Source organism: Odontesthes bonariensis, chromosome 7 (genome assembly GCF_027942865.1).
Source record: "Odontesthes bonariensis isolate fOdoBon6 chromosome 7, fOdoBon6.hap1, whole genome shotgun sequence".
Classification (NCBI taxonomy): domain Eukaryota; kingdom Metazoa; phylum Chordata; class Actinopteri; order Atheriniformes; family Atherinopsidae; genus Odontesthes; species Odontesthes bonariensis.
In genome coordinates, this window is record NC_134512.1 from 35908742 (window position 1) to 35928355 (window position 19614).

The window sequence follows — 19614 nt, forward strand, 5'->3', positions numbered from 1 at the left end:
TCACATCACACACACATAAACCTATAATGAGGAGCTGGAGTGACAGTTCAGGAGACACTCGAAAAAAAAAAACACCCCCTGATCCTCCCTTTAGGTCACAGCAAGCTTCACAAGGCCGAGTCACTGTGGCTGTTTAAAGAAAGAAAGGAAATGTGTCATCTTTTTTCAGATTGGATATCAAAGCGGAGATAAAACAATGCATTGATGTGCAATTCACGTGTGTGTTTGACAGCAACCCCAGAGGAGAGAGTTTACTTTAGTACAGGCAGTTGTAAGTGGTCTAATCTTGATTTATGTCATACAACTGCTCACAAAATAAAAAATCCTGCATGTTTATATTTAAACTGACAAAAAACCTCAGAAATTTACAGTTACTGGAGAGTTGTAATAATAATCATACAAGAAATTATTCACCGTCTCTCACGAAATGCAATCACTTTAAGTCTCTCAAATTTGTTGTAATTTTTTACCCAACAGAGAGCATTGAGGGGTATGTAGGATATGCAGGATGGGTGGGTGGGTGTGCTTTGGAGTGGGTGTTGTGATGTAAGACGGGAAATATGGGGGAGGGAGGGGGGCTTCTCTCTCTCCCCCATAGAGCTCAGCATGAGCGCTCCGCAGCAAAAGGATGTGTGAGCAGGCAGCGCGCTACTGTAGGGACGGAGTCCACAAACTGCTTAACAAAGAACAAGCCAAACTTCGTGCCCAAGAAAGCCGCGAGGAGCCGAAACCCGTAGCCGGTCAGGACAGCGAGTCCGCGACGGCAGCACAGTCCGGAAACAGCGGCGCCCAGCCCGGTGGAATCGACGGGCTCGTCCGCTGGATCGTCACCAAAATGAGCGACAACAAGAACATCTCCAGTCGGGAGTTTGCCTCCAGCAAGGAGGAGGTGGCCGTGGCTCAGGAGCAGTTCTTCGCTCCGGAGCCGCGGAGAGGCATCTCTGTGATTTTGGATGTAAGTATGAGGCACCAGGCAGCAGTCAGAACCGGCGGGTTGGGCGGGCGGGCGCGCGGGATGAGGAGAGCCAGGGAGCGATGCGCGCGGAACGGTGCAGTGCGCACTTACGCACAAGCATGAACAAATAATTTGGGGTTTGCAGGTCGTGCTTTTCAGAGTTTGCAGAAGATCTACCACGTTGTTTGACAGTTTGGTACGGCGGGTGTCCGGGATAATATCGACGACTTTCCGGTCCATCTTTCTCTTGTTGCACGGTTCTTTATCACGTCTTTAGTTTTCTAAACTTCTTTATGGGCCAAATAAACATTTTTCATAAAGAATTCCATGAGGGATAGTTTCTCAGTCAGCCCAAATAAACTCCGACGCACAGACAGCAACACAACCACTTAAAAAACGTCATATCACTGATTCCTACGTTACATACATATCCGAATCTCTGCCAACATCTTTTAAATCTTCTAACGCTCAGTCCAGCTGGTAAACGTGCAGCCTTCCCGCACGAAAGTGCCGTTCAACAATACGGATCATTTTTAATCACTGACCTTTTAAATGGTTCCCCTAGAGATCAGCTGATGTTGCTTCAATGGAGGAAACAAAAGTAGATCAGATTCTGCAGACCATGAAGACACAAATAGACATGAGATTATGGCCAGAGGGCCAATTTTAATTAATTTATCCAATAAAAGTTGTGTGGCTCCTTACATAAAGAGAATCCCAGCAATCCCCCCAGAGGAAGCCCTTGGCTGATGAATGGAAGTACCCCAGTAAACTAATTCTATGTGAGTTTGCAGAGGAGGTGTAGCCTAGTTTGCTGCTGATGCTCCCTTTTTGTGGGAAATTAAATTTGAGTCAGATATTTCTCATCTGTTTTGTCACAGATTGTAGCTCTGATTTCAGTCATGATCTTATCGGTCTTCCTTTGATTGCTGACACTCTGAGCTTAGCAGTTAGTTATCTGCTTTAATCTCACTTCCAGGCTCAAAAACTCACATCAGCTTTGAACCGACTCTGGCATCTTCTCTGCTGCTTTCTGCATCACATTCAACTCTGAAATGTTAATGGTTCTGCCATTTCCCAGTACTATCGACCCCATCATTATTATTAGGGTGTTGAAGTCAACACCAAAGGGATTTATCGGTGTGTGTGCGCTCACACCTGCATGCAGCATTTTCCTTCGCTTGCTTGTTTCTCTGCCTTTGCTGCCCCTGTCTTCTCTTTCATTTTAACCTCTCTGCACCTTTCTCACTGCTCTTTAAACCCCTTTTATCTCCTGTTCTCTCCTCACTTCCTTCATATCCCTCTGGTCTCCCTTTTCTGTCTTCACAAGTATCTGTTAATAAGGTTAAGAGAAAGATGCAACACTTCTCCTCCTTCGGCCTCTGTTCTCCGTTTCTGTTTTATTTAACATTTTCAGCTTCTCTTTGAGCTGTTTCTGTGATAACTCTTCACAGACACACACCGCCTCCTCACCGCAACACTTTCTCCCCTCTCCAAGCTCCCGTGTCTGCGGCTGCTCCAGAGCGGGCTCTTTTCTGCGGCGCGGAGCGCACCCCAGGGTGCAGCCGGAAAGCAGAACAATGCAGAACAGTTTGTCATTTGGAGCTCAGCTCGGCAGTAATGATTTTTTACTTTGGCTGCAGTTGCTGCAAGAGCGTAACTCATTTCTAGTTTTGTAAACCAGAAACTTCTAGAGTAAGAATCTCGAGAAATTCTTGCAATTGATGAGTTTAAGTGCAGATGTTGCCCAAATATATGTATCAGAAAACAATTTGTGTGCACGTTTTATGTGGGAACTAGTTTTTTGATGTTTCTTAATTGTCATGTTACCGTCATGTTCATCATCAGCAAATAAATATAACTTAAAGTTCTTTTATGTATGGATCAGCAGACTGTTTCGTTCATTAAGCAAAGAAATGCTTAAAAAAGTCAAACAAGCACAAAAGCATCATTTAATTAAATTTACTGTCAGATAAGACAAGATAAAGCTTAAAAATCTTCACATTTCAGGATGAAAGCCTGAAAAGATTTTGCCTCAAATTTACAGCCGATTCCTTTTTTTTCTTGACGTGTAATTTAAATATGTACATTAGTTTTATGTGAACAATCCAAACTAAAGTTATGTTTTTCTTGGCATTAACAGGTGTTGATAACCGCCAGTAAACAGGTTGAGTTGCAAATAGTTTTAGTTAGAATATGCTAAAATATGGAAGGTCTTTGGTATTAAATCTTGTTTTTGCTCAGTTGTGCACGTGAATATGAAAAGTTGTACCGTAGATGTGAGACGTCAAAGAGTCACAACAACGTAAAGTAGAGATGAAACAAGAAATGTTTAAGCACTGAGGAAAAGACTGAACTGTGATGACATAAAAGCCAGGCTGTATCACATCTGTTATGTTAGAAGAAAAAGCTGAGCTCCAGTGCTAAAGGAGTTAGCACTGGAGCTCAGCTTTTAGCGTTTAGCTCATAAGTCTCATCGTGGTTAATTTTGGAAGCAGAAAGAATTCAATAATGAAAAAGATTATGTGATTTTTAAAGAAAACAGCTCCTGATTCTGTTCAAGGAAGAGTGAACATTAGCACAGATTCTTTACTCTCCTCATCTCTGAAGTAAATATGGGAATCTTTTTACAAAAGTCACACATTTCTGCACATCACAACACTGAATTAGCCTTCTGTCATATCCCAGCTGATCTAAAGAAACGTGTATTCAACACATGGATGGATGTTCACCTAATCCCAAACACGTGGGCACATGGTCATCTTGTGCTCACCCTCTGAGGAGGACATTTCTGTCACGCTGAGCCCACAGCCCTGTAGGAGAGTATAACGCTTATCTTCTCGTTATCTCAGCTCTAGCAGGTGTCTGTGAAAACGTCCCAAGTAGAAAGACGCCTTAGTTAAAACGTATTCCTATAACAGAATCATTAGTGATGCATGGGGCCTCCACGCCTCTCTTTTATGTGCTTATTTCATCCTTTGCATGCCCCTCACTGTGTCTTTCTCTTTGTCCTCCACCTCTTCATCGTGCTACTTTCTGGCAGTAAACCTTCATATCAGACACTGATGAAAGCACAGATGCCGACACTTGGAAGCTTTCACTGAAACTATAAATCAGCAACGAGCAGTCGCCAGTCAGCTGTATGTCTGCGTTTTCATCCTCCTTCATGCAACTACATTTGTCAGCCTTGTGGCCCTGAACAAGCCTTAAACACAGCACGCTGCATCTCATCTGCTCGTATCCAGATGGACTCACTCTGAATAGACCTCAGAACAATGGTCTGTTACCAGCTTTTTATCTTCTTATCCTCTTTTTCACCATTTTCTTCAACTTAAAGAATCCACTTGTGTTTAACCATCTGTCTTGTCAGCTCTTATTGTTGTGGTGTTCTGATATCACTCTATACATCTCGTAAAAGCCATAGATTACGGTCGTGAGCTGTTGAAAAGTTTCCTCCAAAACTTCAGAACCAAACTGCTGCACTGGCCGTCTCATGAGGGAAGTGTTCCCTCAATCAATCAATTTATAGCATTTAGTTGTTGGTTGAATATCCATCGTATATAATGTTCTTTTGTAGCAAACAGACTAGTTTAAAAGGTGCTATTTTCTGCAGGTGCAGTCTATTTGTTCCGTTTATTTAGCTTAATCATTGTGAAAAACGCTGGCGCTGCATCAGATAATGAAAAACCACGGAGGAGGGTAATTTGGACGATGCTGTTTTTCTATTCATTCAACAAAATGATTTGTGAGATTGGTCTGCAGAGCACATCATTTGCCAAATTAAGAATGCTGTGAGATCAGACTTGTACTGAAAGTGATATTTAGATATTACTTAAGTTTTAAACAGTTGCAGAAAGGCACCGACACAGACGTGTTTAAATGCTGTCAGATTAAAGCAAAGCAGTGCATGTCTGAAAGGTGCTTACTCAACTCTTCTTTTGCAGATGATACACAGCTGTACCTACACACACAAACTGCAGTAAAAACATCATAAAATACACTAAATGACTCCTGTAAATCTTAAAAGAACTCAGAGTAACTTACCTGTTAGGAACTCTCAGTTTTGAACTGAAGTCTGGCTGTAAAGTGTTCCTGTTTTCGCCCTCTGCAGCAGATATCTTCACTCACTCCAACTTCACTTTGCTTTGTGTTCACAGATATTCAGAAGAGCCGACAAAGACGGTGAGTGAAGTTGTTCATTTTCTTAAGTTGGGGATAAATGGCTTAATGTGTTGGCATTCACAGTTTCACATGTGCACACACTGTGTGCTGCATTCATGAATTCAGATCATTCTCTATTCAGGAGACACAAAACATGATACCTTACAAACATAAAACCACCAGGAAAAGATGGCTCATGTGTCTCTTAATTCAATTGTTGCTGATTGTATTATCTTTTCTTAATTTTTTAGATATTCACATATGGTTTTAAATGTACATGCTACATCTCAGACTCTGCGGGCCTCAGTTAGCATGTTAAAGGTTAAAGGTCATGACAGCACAGTTAGAAACAGGCTGAACAAGTTTGGCTTGTGTGGAAGGGCTGCAGGAGAAAGCCTCGTCTCTCTAAAAAGAACAGATGGGTTTTATGTCCTGGAACATTTTAGAATTGAAAGAGGGTGTACTTTCTTTTTCTGTATAACTTTATAACCCACTGATTCATCTCAGAGTTTTACATCCACTTCATAGCAAGCAATAATACGACTTAATACGGGACTTTTTAAAAGCTCAGAGTTGTTTCACACAGCTTTATTCTGCAAATCATGAGACATTGTTGTCAACAGCAACATGCTCGGAATGATTTGAGTCTCGCTGATTCCAGCCAGACGATCGAGCTGCGTTACTGGCGAGAGATTTCTGTGTCTGAAGCCCGTTTTATCTGCTCTCTGAGCTCTTGCTGCACTGCGCTGCATTTCTGAGCTTGTTGGGACACTGAAGTGTCTTCAGAGGGAAAAGTTAAAATTCCTGCACAGGTTTGCCAGTGAGCAGTTTGTTTATATCCATCCGGCATCTGCTACTCTCTCTATTCTCTCCTTTCACTGTGACAGAGAAGAATTTCACTAATGAGGAAACGACATAAAAAGCTTTGCTTTCATAGCAGCCAGATGGTCATTTGCCCTTCCCGTGTGTGTTTGGAGGGGATTTCTCTTCCATCCAAACTGATTACTCCTTTGCTTCCCCTCCAGCACAGCTAGAGTCCCAACATTTATCTCCGTAAATAAGATATCTGTGAGGGTTTAATTGGTCTTTCCTTCATCTGCCTGAGCAGAAACACACTGATGTTCACTGTCATCGCTGCTATTCTGCACGGCGTTAGAAATGATTGTGTCTTTCCAGCAGACTGGCATCAGCTGACATGATTTTAAACGCCTGCACTACCTATTCACCAGCTGCCCTGATGCAGAACGTCTGTTCGGTCAGGTTCCCGTTCCTGCTGATGGTTTTCAGAGCGCAGACCTCTTGCATAAGCAGCTCTTTCACAAACAAGCTGTCAGATCGCATGAAACTTTTTTGATAACAGCCTCTCGGGGTGTTTCTACAGCTCCACCCCACCTGCAAACTGTCTTTAAAGAGGCAGACACGAGTGAGCACTTGGATGAATTGCTGCTGCACCAGAGCAAAAAAAGAGACTCTGTGGGGAACAAAGATGGTTATTATGGAGAAATGTCGTTAGTTGATGTTCAGACTGCAAGCTGGAGAAAGAACCAGTGAGCATGAGCTGAGGAAGAGCTATTTTTATCCTCCTCCTCTTCTCTCCTGGGAGAGGACTGGGGAACTGTTTTAATGAGTTAGAGCGGGAGAAGGGAGATGCTAGCGGTGAGAGGATTGTTAAAAAGTAGAGGGTGGCAGGGTCTGAAAGAGAGGCGAGGTTAGGAGCAGAGGACGAGTAGCAGGGGAGTAAGACGGCATCAAATATCTGACGTCGGGGTGATAATTGAAGTTTACTCGTCTGAATTCCTTCTTTACATTCATCGTGCGGATTTCAGGGCTGCTGAAACAGCAGGTCAGGGAGGGTGTGTGCGCTTTATGTGTCCACATCTCATGCAAATACAAGCAGCATATAACCATGAGCTGTCACTTATTGGGATGTGTTTTTATGTGCGTGTGCGGTGTGTGTTTGTGATAACCGCCTCACACACATCGCCATGCAGCTGGTGTAGTTTTGTCTCTGAAGGAGTTGCATCATTTGTCAGCACTTGGGTTGATTCACCGTCTGAAGCTGCAGCAGAAGCTCATCAAGCTGCTGAAGTCTGAGGCTTAATGTTCGGAGGAACCGTTACGAGCGCCGACTGAAAGAAATCTCAAAAGTTTGCATTTTAATTACGCTTTTCAAAATTTGATTAAACTTTTTTCATTTGTAACATGAAAACATTCTTATCGTTGGAGAACAAACCTTTATCTGCGTGAAATTAAAAAAGAAATAAGCGATTTCACACGCCTGTTACATTATTTATTCGAATTATCATGTTGAGCAATAACTAGTAAGTAATTAATACTTTTTTTAATGTAACACGCTGTTGATTTGTTTTTTAAAGGTTTATTATATGATGTTTTAACGCTTAATGCAGTACCATGTGAGGATGTTCTCTTTTGTTCTCTTCTGGTGTGGCAGCCAGTCTGGACAAGTCTCTACGTTAGGGCTCATTCATGGTAGCACTGCTCCATCGATCTCAACCCACCCAGAGTGAAGAGTTTTGGCTAATGAGATGACTCTTGGTGTAAGATGAATGAAGAGGGCAAAGTCTGGGCTTTTTACACCAGAGTTGATGGACTAATGGAGCTGAGACTTGAGCAGGTGATCGCAAAACAAGATATAAGCTGTGTTTTTATAGGGAAATTAGTAAGGAGACATAGTCAATATACAAATTTTGAGCTTTTACGAAACTGGAACATTCACAAACTTTCTGTCATGAGATCAGGTGGGAAAACACCTGAATTACTAAAATATCAATTCCATAGACATGTTTTTCTTGCAATGGGATTTACTCGCTCATCTACTTTACCCGTAGACCCAGGTCTGATTAAATGCAGAATTAGAATCTTAATTGTAAGTAGTCCTTCATTCCACACTTTATCTTTATATTCAGTGTAGAGAATCTACTCACAGAAACCCTCAGCTAAGGTATCAGTCCATCATAGAGGCATCATGAGGCTGCAACACAAAATTTCTTCACATTTTCTATCTGTCATCCATGCATCACACTTTTTTACCAGGATCATGGTACTGCAGCTTATCACAGCTGATAATGAGCTGGTGACGGGACAGCGGCAGCCACTCTCACTCATTTGGACTGCAGGTGGAAGCTGGAACACCCTCAGAAAACCTCCCACAGATGCACTCAGTGGGTTGACATGATGAGATTATTTCGATTATAGCTATCGTTGGGTTATGCTCCTTTTTGAGCAAGGGTAATTCTCCTTGGATATATAGCGGTGAATGAATGGAATCATTGGCACAAAGCATGTCATACCCGGTATGATAGGTGGCGCTGTACCCATTTCCACTATTGCTAATAATGTTATTGCACAAACGCGATGCACAACGGCCGATTCTCCATCGGATTGTTTGTTTCCGATACTAAACCTCAGATATCGGTATCGGAGGTTAAAAAAAAGCGGATCGGTGCATCCCTAATTATAACATCCCAATAATAGGAAGAATCCATGGATGTATTTTATCATCTGGATACCGGACCACAAAATGGCCGCCGGTGATTTCAATGGAGTTGCTCGCCTGGCGCATACGCCAAAAAAGTTTCTGACTTCCGGGTTTACTTCCGCGTTATGCGGCCCATAGAGCATGCGCAGGAGAGTCATTCCCCCATGATGCTTTGGGGCCTCACATCATGCCCCGGGGTGATGCGGACTTGCACGTACGTACACATCACAGTGCACGTACACAGCTGTGACGTCACGCTGTGAAAAGAGACTTTTCTGGGGCTTTTCTGGCCGTTAGAAAACTTTTTGACGGATAAAAAGTCCATGACTTAAAAATGTAGAATACAAAGATTAGTAAATAATAGCGGTTACAGCTGGAGGCGTCCTGTGAACAGTTTTACAGGCATCTCTTTTACTATTGCACCTTTACTATCTCTTTAAAGGGGAACTGCGGTATTTTCAACATTAAGCCTCTTTTATGAGTCGTCTGCAATGTTTTAGAACCCCCCTCACCGTTTTTTTGATGTTTACTGCTGCCTCTGGTATTTGCCTAATTTTGATTCTTCTCAACCTGGCAATCATGGTGCATGTCCTAAAAGGTCCGTAAAAGCACCATAAACGTCCGTTTTCAAAATAATCAACTCAGCGGAGTGGTTACTGGTGTCCACTGGTAATCCATATTAAATTTTGTGGCGAAAAGTTGCTTCTGTCGTGTTTTATTTGACATTTTGTACTGGATGTTCGTTGATATTACTCCGCCACCGCTAAGAAAATAGTTCGAGCATGAACGAGCTGCCAAATAAAACACGACAGAAGCAACTTTTCGCCACGAAATTTGATATGGATTACCAGTACACACCAGTAACCACTCCGGTGAGTTGATTATTTTGAAAACGGACGTTTATGGTGCTTTTACGGACCTTTTTGGACATGCACCATGACTTGCCGTTCTGAAGCAGGTTGAGATGAATCAAAATTAGGCAAATACCGGAGACAGCAGTAAACATCAAAAAAGCGTTGAGGGGGGGTTTTAAAACATTGCAGGCGACTCATAAAAGAGGCTTAATGTTGAAAATACCGCAGTTCTCCTTTAACTTTCATGGGAAAAATGCTTTTTGGGCCACAGGGGATTGTTGCAATACCATGAGTGGCCACTGGGAAAAACCGGCGTGCCGGCTGAGAGGTGGCGCCATATCCACTTATAATACATCCATGGAAGAATCTCGCCTTTTTTTTTTTTTTACTGCCAATTCCCCATCCACACTCCAGCCCAGTAGGTGGCAGTGATGCAGTAAACAGCTGATTTGCTAACTGCCATTGCAAAAGAGGAAGGACCTCCAGAGCACCTTCACAGGTGTTCTGAGTTCCTGTCATCGGTTTGACCTGTGATGAAGACCTGAGATTACTTTGAGGTGAGTTCATTTAAACAAAATAAAAACATTTTGACGTGTCACAGGTGGGAATGATCCAGCTGAGCTTGGCTAAAAGGCATGCAGGCGCCTCAGTTTGGGGGTTCTGGTGCAGGTTAATGATCCATCCAAATTTCAGTCGGATGCAGATTAATCATGTTTCACACTGTTTGCAGACGTTTGGAGGAGGAGGGCATTAGACAAGCTTCAAGTGATGGAAAACATGATGATAATCTAATCTGGCTTTTATGTGTGTTTCATGTGCTGATTAGAGTCTCTTAGGCACAGATTTAGTTTTTTCTTTGATTAGATTTTTACTCGGGTTTGATTTGCTCGACTATAGATGTGCATGAAGGCAGTTTGATGAAAACACTGAGAGAATTCCTCAGACCATAAGGATTATTAATGCTGGTGCCTCCTCTGCTTTGACAAGCCAAAGTGCTGTAAAAAAAAAAAAGATAAATAAATAATTGGATAAGTCTGTACATGTGAAACAGATGAAGAACCTAAAAGTTGCCCACACGCCTGTTAAATCTGCACTTCTTCCTAAATCTCAACTTGCTGGTCTGATGAGACGGTGAGTGGAAACACCTGCGTGGGTGACCCATAGGTGTGTCATCTGTTTGGATTCAGGAAAGACCCCCCCTTCATGGCGCAAGGAGGAATTTAGCGGGAAGGTTTTCAATGTTCTTGCCTCTCACTCGTGACTCACCAGCCATCTGCTAATTATCGTCCCAGCGTTTGACACGCAGACAGAAAGCAGACAGAGTTTAGGGAGGCTTGTTTATCCGTGCTGTTAAGACACAGAATTACAAGATAACCGCTTTAAGCAATCGGGAGGATGAAGCTCCTGCTGCTCTGTGTGTTCATACTGTTGCATTAATTAAACGGACCTTCATTTAGTTTTTTTAGACGGGACATTTGCTGCCTCTCTTCTCTTCCTCGTGGCAGATCATCTCTCCTGAATTTTGTCTTTTGTTTGCTTTACCTGCATGAATAGTAGCTCGTACTGATTCTGTTCAGTGTTTTTTTTGGTACAGCATCTCAGAAGTGACTTCTGCCTTGAAAAACAAAATGCCAGGATAAAGAATTACAGTTTTTACATCTTCTCCACTTTCTTAAAACGTAAAAAATAATGTTTTTCATGCACTCATCAGGCTGTTTGTGCGGTTCTGGATGAAAATATGTCTGTTTTGGGGCTCAAGTGACTGTTTTTTAACTGCACACAGTCAGAGATGCCATTTCTCAAGTCGCTGTGTCAAATGTTCCCTTAATTTAGTTTGAAAGTCGATGTTTGGTTTGAAATTAGTCATCGACACTTAGTTGGCTGTTTCTCCTTCTTGGCACTTTGGATTCTGTGTTATTTGCAGAGATGCAGTCACGTAACTTTTGCTTTACGGTCCCTTTCTGTGTGAATTTGCCACCAAAACCATTTTAAATATCAAGATTTTACACAAAGTTTTGTTGTAGGTGTAAGTAAAACCAGAAACAAACTACAGTGTTTACTTTGAAAGCAGCAAATACTCAGTTTTTAGCTCTTAACAATAAATCATTCAGGCATAACTGTAGGATTTTCTTCAGCTAAGTGCTCCAACTTCACAACTACAGCTATTTAAAGAAGTACAGGCATGAATGCCACAGACATGAACATGTGGTTAAAACTGAAGGTAAGTTGATAAAAAGTGTCAGCAGGAGCTGAAAGAGCAAAGATTACAGATGTTGAAGGAAGATGAGAACAAAGAAAATAGAAGAATGAGACGTATGTCTGTTAAGAAAGGCAAACGGCATCTGTTAACTGTCTTCAACATTTTTAAATTTAATGAAAACTTTTTTATTTCAACAAATAAGTCAAATAATCTGGGACCATTAAATGCTCTGTGGACGAGGAACGTAAAGTAGAATAGATCTCGTCTAGTTCACGTCCGAAGTTCCGTAAAAAACGTTTAAATTGAAACGTTGTGACGTATTTCAGTTGGAGACAAACGACCGGCCAGATTAAGACGTTAGCGAGGCTGTCGGTCGGCTTTGAGACAGACGGACTCCATGTTCAGCCAGATGGTTACTCAGTTTGTCAGTTCATCTGCAAGTTAGACTTATGACACCCCCCCCCCCCCCCCCCGGAAAAAAAAAAGAACTTTACGGATGAAGGACCAGCATGAAACCACTGCAACACATGGACAGAAACATTACCCCAAATCTGCAGAGTTGGCTTGTATGCCAGGCTGTGGCCTCTAATTTCAGTTGTTTTAGAAGTTAAATCTTCAAAAAGTTCCTTTTCAAGAGGCTTGTGATCCGAGTCCACGCAGGCTGGGATTCATCGACCTAACTTATAGCATCCATATGTTTTGCTGACGCCTCATTATCTGCACAGATATTTAGCCATTATGCATTTGAATTTACTGCAGTTAAATCCACGTAGTTATTCATCTAAATCTATTTTTTTACAGTGTATATACTACTACACCTGAAGTATACTGTCAGTAGAAATAGTCCATCATATTATTAAATTACTCTTCTCAGCATATGATTCAGACCAGGGCAAGAAATTAATCAAAAAATTATATAAAGAAGTGTAAAGTTTAAAGGGCAACAATACAACATATATAAAATAAAAGTGGGGACAGGAGGCTGGGGGGTGTTATCAGAGGAGGAATGGGAGAAGGTAAATGAAGGAGACATTTCCACATCTTTTGCGGAGATGCCCTTGTGTTATCTCTTATTGGCACAAGCTTAAGAAGAGTATGGAAAAAATTCTGAAAGTGAAACTTCAATTTACGTACAAAGTTTTATATTTTGGGAAAAGAGATCCAGGAGATTACAAGGTCAGGAGAAAAATGCTTATTTCAAATAATGTTTGTGGCAGCTAAAAAATCCATCACCGAGAAATGGCTGAGAACAGATGCACTTACAGTGGAGGGTTGGGTTGAGATGATGCTCAATATAGGATGGAGAAGCTGACTTTCTCAGCTAGACTACAAACGGATACCTTTAAGAATCACTGCGAAAACTGGGTGGATTTTGTGTCTCCATTGAGAGCAGAATTTGTGCAGTAAAGACGATGTGAAGTGCAGATTATGTATCCCCTCGGTTCAGGCTACAAACTTGTTCATTGTTCACATGTTTATTTGTTATGTTCACCCTCCAACAGGAGAAAAGATGTGAAAATAAGGACAGGAGTGGAAGAGTGTTCCATTTTACTCTACTGTAGCTTTACTTGAGAACATATGTTCTCCATGTCTCTGCTCCATGGTGGAGGAGTATGGGTTATGTTTTATACGGGTGGAAAAATGTTTATGGAAATTGTTGATGGAATATTGATATGGAATCAATAAAAAGTTCATTACAAAAAAAAAAGAAATAGTCCATCATGCATGCTAATGTCATAATATCAGCATATTGTGGTTTTCTTACCCGTTGACGCTCCTCTGACTTCTAAACCATGAAATGGTCTCTTTTTCTGCCTGAGAAGCAGGAGGAAAAACAAAGCTGGACTTTTTTCTCCTCCGGTGAGAACAACTTTTGATTTGAAATGATCTCCGTGCTCGGCGCATAAATCACAAAACTTTTTTGTGGGGGGCTGAAACATCTGCTTTTCCTGCCGGTGAATCCTGCTGCTGCCGAGTTTTTCAGTCATCAGAATGGTGTCATGTGTATCTAATTATCTGCAATCTTTAATTGCTGACAGAGTTGCTGACGAGCCCCAGAGTGCCAAGGAGACGGATGAGATGAGAGTGGAGGGGAGGCCCTGTCACAGCGACAGGAAAGGGAGGAGTGTGTGGCATCCTATTGCATTTGTTCACAGTTGGTTGTATAATGGACTTTGTTGCCTTCACATGCCCCACCGATGGGTGCAGAAACCACAGACCTTCCATTCTTTGTTTTCACCAGTCACAGGCATAAATACCGTATGTACAACTAACTCGGCTGCATTTGGACGATCACAGACGTGTAGAACAACATTCCCACGGCAAGACAGAAACTAACTAACTAAAAGTGTCACAAAACAAAAGAAGGTTCAGACGAGAGAGTTGTGGAGGAGTTAGTAATGTCTGCCTCTGAAAGTCAGAGGAGAAGACCTGTATATATGAACTATTAGAATCATTAGTGAGCTTTAGAGGTGTTTATCACCTGTAAGGAATATACTGTATCTAATTTCCCCTTCATGCGTTCTCAGGTAGAGCTAACAACTCGATTACTCAAGCAAAAAAGTGGTATTTACATATTTATTGGTACATATGGAGATTCTTCTCGCACCATAATGCACAGCAGACAGACAGTGACTTGTAGATCTTTTTTATTCTTCAATTAGCTTCAGTTAAAACAAGTGAGAATGTCCCTGATTGTCTCTCTGTCTTTGATTCCACAGATTCTATATTTGTGGACAACGAATGCACAAACCGACGTTGACATAAACTGCGTATTGTGAAAGTCTGTGTCTTAGTGCAGCATGGTTTTAGTAATATCCACATCCTGTTTGGTTTGGTCCTTTTGAGTTAATGTGGAGGAAAGTCTGGAGTGAAACATAAAGAGGATTCTGTGCAGGTTCCCTCGGTGGCCCACAGAAAAGAGAGCCGAATGGAGGGGATTGAAGGGTCTTTGTTCCCCGTCTTGGTCGTCTGGAATGGGATCAAAGGCTGAGAGTTAAGCTGTCTTTGAAGGCGTTCTGATGCTTTTCACCCTCTGCATGGTTGGGATCAACACCCCCCCCCTCCTGTTATTTTAGCTAATTCACTTGGGATATTTGTACAGACGCATCGTGCTGAGAGTGAGATGGCTGAATGGTTGCATATCATCACATGGCACGGCTTTGTTTGTCTTCATGGCACCAAACAACGTTAAAACATTTTTTTTTTAACTATCTGTACGTATTCAGAAAGGCAGTCAAAAGGAGCTCCTGTTGCCAAGCACCTATTTTTCTTTGGCCTGCAACGTGAGCCAGAAAGTGCTGCCAAACAGGGAGAATTACGCTCTGTGTATTTTATAGTTTTCATGACAATCAGCCTTTGAACAGCCAGGTCTCTGTTGGTTCTCCCAGTGATAAGAAACGAACGGTAACACCTGTTATTGCTGGACTAATCTCTGCTTCGCCTCTCATGCCCCGGTGGCATGTTGATGCTGATTTTAGTTGGGATTATTTGATCCACCCATCAAGGCTTTCCGGTGGCTCTGTCCACAAAGGCAACAGGTGTCGGTCAGGTGAACACATTCAACCGCCGACCAAAAAGGAGAAAACTACGGAATCGCCCGTCTTGGAGGATGTTCATTCGGCTCTGCAGGATGTAGCCTCGTTTATGGACCATTTTCTTTCACTTTCCTTTATAAATTTTCAGTCTTATTGGCATCCAGACTGTTTGCTGATCTTTGAGTCATTGAGTCAATGTCTCCCTCTAAGATAAGTTTGCCTGCTCTTTGCTCTGGTAAGACGAGTCCACCTGAGCATCTCCTGCAGAGGTAATGGCTGCCATCTCCCCTGATCCTTTACCTGCCATCTCCCCTGGTCCTTTACCTGCCATCTCCCCTGATCCTTTACCTGCCATCTCCCCTGGTCCTTTACCTGCCATCTCCCTGGTCCTGTACCTGCCATCTCCCCTGGTCCTTTACCTGCCATCTCCCCTGGTCCTTTACCTGCCATCTCCCCTGATCCTTTACCTGCCATCTCCCCTGGTCCTTTACCTGCCATCTCCCCTGATCCTTTACCTGCCATCTCCCCTGGTCCTTTACCTGCCATCTCCCCCGGTCCTTTACCTGCCATCTCCCCTGGTCCTTTACCTGCCATCTCCCCTGATCCTTTACCTGCCGTCTCCCCTGATCCTTTACCTGCCGTCTCCTCTGGTCCTTTACCTGCCGTCTCCCCTGGTCCTTTACCCGCCGTCTCCCCTGGTCCTTTACCTGCCGTCTCCCCTGGTCCTTTACCTGCCGTCTCCCCTGATCCTTTACCTGCCGTCTCCCCTGATCCTTTACCTGCCGTCTCCTCTGGTCCTTTACCTGCCGTCTCCCCTGGTCCTTTACCTGCCGTCTCCCCTGGTCCTTTACCTGCCGTCTCCTCTGGTCCTTTACCTGCCGTCTCCCCTGGTCCTTTACCTGCCGTCTCCCCTGGTCCTTTACCTGCCGTCTCCCCTGATCCTTTACCTGCCGTCTCCCCTGGTCCTTTACCTGCCGTCTCCCCTGGTCCTTTACCTGCCGTCTCCCCTGGTCCTTTACCCGCCGTCTCCCCTGGTCCTTTACCCGCCGTCTCCCCTGGTCCTTTACCCGCCGTCTCCCCTGGTCCTTTACCCCGCCGTCTCCCCTGGTCCTTTACCCGCCGTCTCCCCTGGTCCTTTACTTGCCGTCTCCCCTGGTCCTTTACCTGCCGTCTCCCCTGGTCCTTTACCTGCCGTCTCCCCTGGTCCTTTACCTGCCGTCTCCCCTGGTCCTTTACCTGCCGTCTCCCCTGATCCTTTACCTGCCGTCTCCCCTGGTCCTTTACCCGCCGTCTCCCCTGATCCTTTACCCGCCGTCTCCCTGATCCTTTACCCGCCGTCTCCCCTGGTCCTTTACCCGCCGTCTCCCCTGGTCCTTTACCCGCCGTCTCCCCTGGTCCTTTACCTGCCGTCTCCTCTGGTCCTTTACCCGCCGTCTCCCCTGGTCCTTTACCCGCCGTCTCCCCTGGTCCTTTACCCGCCGTCTCCCCTGATCCTTTACCCGCCGTCTCCCCTGGTCCTTTACCCGCCGTCTCCCCTGGTCCTTTACCTGCCGTCTCCCCTGGTCCTTTACCCGCCGTCTCCCCTGGTCCTTTACCCGCCGTCTCCCCTGGTCCTTTACCCGCCGTCTCCTCTGGTCCTTTACCCGCCGTCTCCCCTGGTCCTTTACCCGCCGTCTCCCCTGGTCCTTTACCCGCCGTCTCCCCTGGTCCTTTACCCGCCGTCTCCCCTGGTCCTTTACCTGCCGTCTCCCCTGGTCCTTCACCATCAACCCTCCATGGCTGCTTCTCTTCAGCCCTGACCTGCTTTTCTTCTCTTCAGGTGTTACTGATGCTTTACTTTGGCTTCTCTGGATGGAAATCCCATTTCCTTCAGCTGCTTTCTTGCAGTTCAGACACAAACCCTGACTCCTATCCCTGGCCATTTCTTTTTTTATTCCTTTTGTTGTTCATTTTCTGTTTGTCAGTCATGTTGCTTTGAGTTTTCTGTCCCGACTCTTTGACCTGTCTTCTTCTTTTACAACCTTCCCATTTTATTTGTACTTGTTTCATATTTTAGACCCAGCTGAGTGGGAACAACCAGCACCTTTAGCCCCGCTCTGAGGTGAATTACCTTCTTGTAGGAGTTTTATAATCCCCTCCATTGTTTCCACTCTTTTTGGAGCCATGTTTCCTGTCAGTCAGCCAGGTGCAACAGCTCATTCAGCTCTGCAAACACACTTTAAACTGCAACCGTAGTCCCATATTTATAGTTGTGCAAGAATTTCAGGGATATATATTTAAAAAACTATTAGAAAATATCCTTTTCATCCAGTTTCATGTAATTTTCTGAATATTTAGCTGTTCCACAAATTGTTTAATTTCTGTGATTTTTGTCTCATTTTTCTCAAACAGTTTTTATTTTGCAACACTTTATGCATGTTTGTAAACCCTTGGCTCTTGCTGTGGTGGAAAAACAATCAGAAAACTGCATCGCTCTCATAAAAATCAACAGAAATGTAGTTTGGAGCCGGATTACCTGCCATAAGTCTTCTTTGCTGACTCACAGAGTTTTTGCTGGTAACTTCAGGCTTCGTGTACTCCAGCTTGAGCTTTTTATCCGACAGAAAATAATCTTTTCCTGATTTAGATTTGGAGGTTATTCCATCTGTCTCTGTGAGAAGCATCTCCTTCTCCTCTTTGTTCACCACAGACTGCATGCATATGAAGAGGTTTCTGCTGTGTGAGCTGCACTGAGCCTCCTCTAACTGGGACTTTTGTGGCAGACCTCCCGGGCTGAGCCAGTGCTTGGCTGAGCCAGTGCTGCTGAAACAAAGCTGGGCCGCCTGTGGGATGATTGGACATTTGGCTCATTCTGCCGCACCCCTCTTCCTCCACCTCCCCCAGCTGTCTCCCTCGCTGTGCCACCTTTACTTTTCCTTGAATACTTACTTATTCTCTGGCTGTTTAATCATATCTGTCCGTTCTCTCTTCAACTCCTGATCCCTTCACCAAAGCAGACGATGGCAGCTGTGTTTAAATCATGGATTTAAAGTGTGCTTGGACAATCTGACAGTCTCTGATTGTGTTGAATAAAACCAGGCGTCTCTCTATTAGTTTTCAGTCTTGTTTCCTTCGCTGAACCTGTGCTTCAAGCGCTCCTCACACTATTGACTGACATTAAAGAGTGGAAAATGTAGGCAGAAACCAAAGGCCAAGGAACATATAAGTCTAAACCAGCAATCAAGAACAAAGCAAAGTCTAAGCGGATTCTTTGCTGAATGCTGGGTGTATGAGAGGCAATCATTGATTCACTGATGTGACCTTTTCCACCTCTCTTCCCCCTCAGACGCGCACACACTCATAAAAGCCTCTTGAGAATCTGAACAAACAAGCGGTGATGAGATGAGGGCAGCATTGTGTCCTGAACAGATTACACCCAGCTATGCTGCATGCGCTGGTTGTTGTGTGGGTGTTTATGCACCCAGCAGAGCGCTGGGAACAGGGAACAGGGAATTAAGAGTATTATGAAGTTTGCTTTTGAGAAATGAGCTCAGGCGCACGCGACTGATTTCCAGTATCGAGTTGATTCTGATTCATAAGGTTCGGACTTGATTTCCAGTTAAACTGTTGAATTCAGTGATGCAAATCATTTGTTTGGATATTTTCTTTCATATTCATACTGAAGCAGATTATTAGTTGGTATTGGATCGATGAAATAAGGACATTAGTTTTCATCCTTGCTGTTTATCGAACCCACTGTGGTCGCAGTATGTTCTGCATCAATCAGACGGTAAAAGTCTCTGTTCTGTGTGACTGTGTGGTGCACGTACATCACTTCTGCATGTCTGATGGCTCACAGATGGCTCCGTAGTCTTTTCAGCTCTTAACGTTGAAGCTTATTTGTTGTATTTTTGCTTTTGCACGTCAGAGATCTACTGTAAAAAGTTTTCAAAGACATTTTTTCCTGCTTGTTTTCCTAATTAGGATAAATAGACCTGTTTTATTACTTTAAAAATATTTAACTAATAATAATAATTGTGCTATAATAGAGAAAAAACTCAATTTGATTAGTTTCTTTATGCATTTTGTCAACATTTCTAACATTTTAAACTCGTGTTGAATAAACTAATCTTGCAGTGTAAATAGTATTTTATCTTGGTAATAAAAAAACATCCCAGAGAGCAAAATATGCCAAAAAAATGGAACAAATGGTGGATATGAACAAACATGGGAGGCTCACACACTGCTTCCTGGTTTACATCCAGTAGCGTACAGATGAGCTTCGATTAAAGAACAATCCCAAAGTCTTTTTCTGATATTTTTGTATCAGTATGGGGCTCTCTGAGGGTCTTTTTTGAGAGTGAAATCTTCTTGCAGCTCTTATTGCGTGATCTCACCTCTTCTCTGCATCAGTTTGAATCTCGGACCGC

At 43.4% G+C, this 19614-nt stretch overlaps 1 protein-coding gene across 2 annotated transcripts in view; it reads left to right on the plus strand.

Annotated features, from left to right (window-relative positions):
- The first annotated feature begins 607 nt into the window (after positions 1-607).
- The window catches only part of necab2 (N-terminal EF-hand calcium binding protein 2), a 173414-nt gene continuing 154407 nt past the window's right edge, over positions 608-19614 (plus strand). For both annotated transcript variants that reach the window (XM_075470704.1, XM_075470705.1), the window contains exons 1-2: positions 608-955; positions 5113-5137. In XM_075470704.1, the coding sequence (XP_075326819.1) occupies positions 629-955; positions 5113-5137 (352 nt within the window). In that variant the 5' untranslated portion in view covers positions 608-628. The remainder of the gene's footprint in view (positions 956-5112; positions 5138-19614) is intronic.